The sequence below is a fragment of the Buceros rhinoceros genome, unplaced genomic scaffold (assembly GCF_000710305.1).
Source record: "Buceros rhinoceros silvestris isolate BGI_N320 unplaced genomic scaffold, ASM71030v1 scaffold6587, whole genome shotgun sequence".
NCBI lineage: Eukaryota > Metazoa > Chordata > Aves > Bucerotiformes > Bucerotidae > Buceros > Buceros rhinoceros.
In genome coordinates, this window is record NW_010421492.1 from 109,517 (window position 1) to 115,300 (window position 5,784).

General features: G+C 45.0%; 1 protein-coding gene across 1 annotated transcript in view; it reads left to right on the forward strand.

The window, feature by feature from the left end:
• ST5 (suppression of tumorigenicity 5) overlaps positions 1–5,784 on the forward strand; it is a gene marked incomplete at its 3' end in the record, with an annotated part of 77,440 nt that overhangs the window by 57,817 nt on the left and 13,839 nt on the right. Inside the window, exon 14 of the mRNA XM_010139674.1 lies at positions 1,470–1,618. Within this exon, the coding sequence (XP_010137976.1) occupies positions 1,470–1,618 (149 nt within the window). The remainder of the gene's footprint in view (positions 1–1,469; positions 1,619–5,784) is intronic.

The following is a 5,784-nucleotide window of genomic DNA, read 5'->3' on the forward strand; positions in this document are numbered from 1 at the left end:
TGGTTGGGGCACTGCTGGGCGATGGATACCTAATACTCTGGCACCACAGTGTTCCTGTGTTTCAGGCTTAAAAATCAACTCTGTACACTAATACTAACAGTGACGTTCTTTTTACAGTCCTGTGTTACTGATCACAAATAATACTACAGCTAAACTGGTATGAACTGGTTTTCTTTCCAGTATCTGTGGTCTTGATTATATCCTTAAAACAGTGTTTGTGAGGAATGTTAAGGGCTACTCCAGTTTAAGCCCAATACCATATGCTTGTGGAATGTGGTGTCACGTGCATGAAAACGTAACGGTGGTCTAGAGCAGTACAGTGACAGTGGTTTTTGGACACATGGGAAGAAGGAGATGTATGTATGTTCCTGTTACTACATCTTTGGAGATTTCAGCACAGCTTCAAGCTGGCCAGCTTTTACCCTTTCCCTTCTGTTTCCTCAAATCCCTCAGTAGTTCATCATTTGCTGTCTTACACTTCATAGTTTTCTCCCTGTTACTCTCTTCTTCATGGTTTTTTCCTTCTTTTTTCTGTCCTCTGCCTTCAAGTTCCACACCTGAGCATGTCAATTGCAGAGTAAAAGGAAGATATAATAAAGGAATCAAGGAAAAGGCATTTGAGAAAAGGAAGGAGAGGGCCTGAGGTCATGGATGAAGTATGAAAATTAGACTTTAAAGGGATGTCACAAGTCACCATCTAAGACCTTGTCCTGACTTCCCAGTTAAGTATATATATGCATATCTGTATGACAAAAAAAAAATTAAACATTATCTAGTGATTTAGGCATCACAGAAGAGCGAAAATGAAGTAAACTTGATTTAAATTTTGCCAGGCCTTTAAATTCAGTCCCTGGCTCCTATCTAGATGTGAATTTGAATTGCTAGCCGAGTTTATAACCAGATTTACCTTGTCTTTATGGCTGTTTTAACCCTATAAGCTTCTGGCTCCAGTGTTTCCAGTTTGTTCCTTGCTTCGTACTGTTGATTCTGCCAAGCTTTCCATCTCTGGTCTCTGACAGGTCGTTTAGAATTATCCTTCCCTTGGAAATGACAGCAGATTTAATGTACACAACTACATTCTGGGAAGGAGAATGACTCTAGTGAGTTGTGTAATACGCCTTTTCTCTGGAGTGCTCTGCCTCCAGCCTCAGGTTGCAGAAGAGGACGGGGGTGGTTGTCTGCAGGAATTGCCAAGCTTTCCATCTCTGGTCTCTGACAGGTCGTTTAGAATTATCCTTCCCTTGGAAATGACAGCAGATTTAATGTACACAACTACATTCTGGGAAGGAGAATGACTCTAGTGAGTTGTGTAATACGCCTTTTCTCTGGAGTGCTCTGCCTCCAGCCTCAGGTTGCAGAAGAGGACGGGGGTGGTTGTCTGCAGGAATGCACGGAGCTGAGGTGCTGGACGCCCCGGCGCTGTCAGCCCCCACCAGTGATGCTGACTGATGTGTTTTGGATGTGTTCAGGTCATTGAGCTGCGGCGGCCCATGGACTCCCGCCTGGAACACGTGGACTTTGAATGCCTTTTCAAGTGCCTCAGTGTTCGTCAGATCATCAGGATCTTTGCTTCTCTCCTGCTAGAGCGGCGTGTGATTTTTGTAGCAGATAAGCTCAGGTAAGTGGCAAAGTGACCTGAACCACGTGTTCAGGGCAGTACCTGCTCTGGATACAAAAAGCGTTATGAAATGCCTGTAGCGGCTGCCAGATGTGAGGATCCTCTCACAGTAGGATTTCAGTAATTTTTACGTTGATGGCAGTTATTTACATCAGGTGGGGCACACATTTGCTAGCCGCTTGCCTTCCCCGCTGTAAAACGGCAATACCAATACTCACCCACTTCACAGCCAGCAAATGTTTGCGAGGTGTTTTGAAGCAATATAGTGCTAGCAGTATTTCATTTCAGGTTTTGGAACAGAGTATTCGTAAGCAGTAGCAGAGGCCCTCACTGAGGTACTTTACCTTGTGGCCGTGCAGTGCAGCCAGCCAGGAAGGTGGGGTGCTGAGGATTCACCTGGTTCGCTCCATGCACTACGGAGAATTTATAATGGGTTTCAAATCCTGCACTACCAAATCCATCCAGTGGGAGTGTTAATGCTATTTACAGTCCGTCCTAACTAGTTAAGATATTCTTCCTGGTGCTCACATGACCTGAAAACATTTCCTTTCTGAGGCTCCATCTTGGACTCCTTGCTACATCCTTTCAATGTACCTCTTCCATCCCTGGCCTGGCCTTTGATTGCAATCTCCCCTACTTGGCTCCTCCGAGGCATGAACTCAACCCAAGGTGTAAGGAGTGAGAGCAACAAGTCACAATCCACATGGCCCTGGGAGCTCTGTGTAGGCTGTGCCCTGCCCCGCAGCAAAGAATCATCTATTTTTAAGATGTTTGTGTAATATGTATAGAAAAGCGTGGCGGTTGTAAAGACAACGTTCTTTACTGTGGCAGATAAAAATAAAGACCATCATTTATTAGACTCAGGAACATCCAACGTCTTTTAAAAGGACACAAAACTCTGTATGGGTGGTTAAAAACACAGATGGATCTACCCAAACAAACTCTGTTGAACACTGTATCAGCCCCGACCTTCTCTGAATGACCGCCAGAAATAATAGCTGCACTCAGTGGCCGCCAGTGTATACAATAGCAAAAATACTTCGCATAGTAAAAGCTTTACAACCTTTAGGGGAAAATTTCTTAAAACTGCAGACTCTTCTCAGGTTATAAAGTTACTTCCTTAGCAGTCTTTTTTTTTTTTTGTTGTTGTTGTCCAGAACAACAGGAACACTATTTCAACCCTTCCCTTGTCAGTAACCCTTAGTTTGACCATTTGGGGTGATTAAATTTCACAGAAACTCCCGGTGAGAATTGCGTAGCTAGTCCAGGGTTCCTGCAGTACTTCAGTAGACAGGTGAGTCGCACCAGGTGTATTGGGGCAGGTGGCTTTTGGAAGTACTGCTGACGTGATCCTTCTGACTTTTCCTACAGCACGCTAAATTACGTTGTTCTGCCTGTTCCTACTTTACTGTTCACTTAGCAGAATTAGCGGCACCAAGTCTGACTGTAACTCAGAATGACACAGGTCTGTGTTCCTTCAAATGGCACAATAATTTGAGTGGAAAATAACAGAAATGGAACAGAGAAAATGAGGGCTGTGCTGGGCTGCTGCCAACTGTTGCTGTGCTTCGGAGTTCCCCATTACTGCATTGCAGTGTTGCCCTGGTTTGGTGAAGTACCCTGAGCCTCAACCTGTGGGCCATGGGCACGGTACAGCGGGTGCAGCTTGCTGCAGGACCCTCCTCAGCTGTGAGGGCTGGGATACAAAGCAGCCGTTCCCTGGTGCTTTACTCTGGGGACAGCTGGGCTAGCCAATGTCATATACCACTTCTGGGCGCTGTTCAGAGGACAGAAGCAGCAGTTAAACCTATTTTGACAGACTTAAGGCAGCTCGGCTTGGAAAACAGTCATGTTGGCAATGCTGAGGGCTCATGGTAACCTAGAAGTTCCTCAATCAACGAGGGTTTGTATTCACATTGCGAGCCTGGCTGGCAGGTAACAGCTCAGGCTTACCCGTGCAGTCGCCTTTCTCCTGATAGCTGCCTGCTCTGACGGAGTCCTGCTCACTGGCAAAGTACAGCTGCGCTCTCCCTTTTGGCGCGCAGAAACAGGGCACCAGGACCAATGGAAACAAGAAATTACAAAGGTCCCTTTCAGTAAAAACGTATCCAAACATTGTGCTGTCCTGTAAAAACTGTTCTCCAGCAAACTGTTGTTTCTGTTGTGAGAGCGAACCATCTGGTTAGGGCCAGCTAGCACGTACTTTGAGAAGGGAGAGGATTCCGGTGGGTCCAAGAGGCTTGTGAGGCTTTGGGGTTGCTCTGGTGAGAAGGGACAGTACCTTTCTTACAGAAAGGTTTATATTCATATACTTTATTGTACTTGTATGTACCCTTTATTATATACATATACTTTGTTTTGTTTGAAAAGAGAACAACAAAGTCCGATGGGATAGATAAGTTCCTGGATTCAGACTCGTGAATCCCGAGCTCTCCTTCTGAACCCTCTGACCTGCTGTGTGGATCAAACTGGAAATGTGGCTCCTCTTTCCTAGCTTTTTTCTGGTCTGTTTGAGGTCCTAGCCACTCCAGGACAGACTGCTGCTTGCTCTGTATGCGCAGGCAGCTCTGCTTGACACAGCGTGGCCCCTCTCGGCGTGAGGATCTAGGAGGTACTGTAAAATCAAACCTAATCATGAGTCCTTTGACAAAGGCCTGGAGAAAGTGACCGTGGATTTAAATTCAATACTAACCGAGGTTTTCATGGTTTAAATGGGGATGAAGTCTGAAATGAAACACTCTAGCTTTGAGCTAATAACTGTCTGTCTTGGAACCTTGGCCTTGTCTGATGTGAATTTTGTTTATGGGCATCAGAGCTGAAACTGAAGGAGTTTACCAGTAATGTGGAAAAAAAAAACGTGAAATAACTTACAGGTCCAGTCTGTGGGACTGAAGAATGAGAGCAGGAAATTAAAAAGATTTTACGAGGGTTTGATTTCTGCATGTACTCAAGAAATAGCTTAGAAAGAAATGATGTTGAGGTTTAAGCTTCAGATGATGAGATGCAATGGACTTTTGTGGCTGCCTGTTTAACAGGTCTCCAAGCAATAAATGATTTCACACATTATACAAGTTCGGGAAAGCTATGCTGAGTAAAGTGAGATTCATTCAATAAATAGTTACTTATGGTTCTTATAGTGCCCAGAATGTGAAAATTTATAGTTCTTGATCTTTGTGCAAAAGAGGTGGCCATTTTTCAGCACCGAAGGTGATGCTACCAGGAGGGAGGAAGCAACAGTAAAGTTTTGAATGACAGGACTGTGAGGTTGCCTTCGTTAAATATATGCAGTTAGGTTTGGGGTTTTTTTTCCCCCAATAAGTTGCTGATATATTTTTTTTTTTGCTTGAAACTGGGTGAATAAATCCCTGTGGCTATTTCCTCACCTTCAAAAAAGCTTGAATCTGCCAGTGACCTTTCAGTATCTTGCTTTCCATGAACAGTCAAGAAGACAACAGAGAAATAAAGATAACAGTAGAGAAGTGTAGAAGAGTAATGAGAGTAATAAAGCAAGAGGTAACTTAAAGCTCCAATTCTTTAAGCATCTGCTGGAAGCACAACTGAGGTGGTATGTCCCGTCCTAGTTGCAGTCCTGTCCCGGGTGGGAGCCCCTAGTTATGTTCCCAGTGTTCTGCCTGTTCACCCCAACTCCGAACCAGTGCCACGGTGGGCAGCTGCGGAGGGAGACCTGCGCTCGTGCAGCCCTCTGGGCTGTGAGAGGCCAGGCAGCAGATGCAAAGTTGGTGGGGTCTGAAGCTCGGGAAACACTGGTGCTGCTGCAGGCACAGAGGTAGCAACAGAAAATAAAGAGAAAGCAAACACTGGAAGAAAAATATTTCTCTGCTTGTTTTAGTTTTGTGCTGGGGAAACAAAATTGTGGACATGCTTGTGGAGGAGGTGATGTGTCTGTGTGTGTGGGAACAGTCTCTGTGCCTTTTCCCCTGAATGTTTGGGGAGGGGGAAGTGAAGGCCTCGGGCATCTCAGTGTCCCTTTGTTATAACCTCATTTTTTTGTAAATAAAACCACTCTTGCTGTAATCCACTAAATAGTGAAGGACTCTGAGCATATTTTACTTACATTTCACATGTGAGTCCGGTTCGACGCCAGCCAGTCAGTGGGAGTGCTTGGGTGAGGCTTGTTTTTTTTTTTGGGTTTTAAGCCCCCGAGG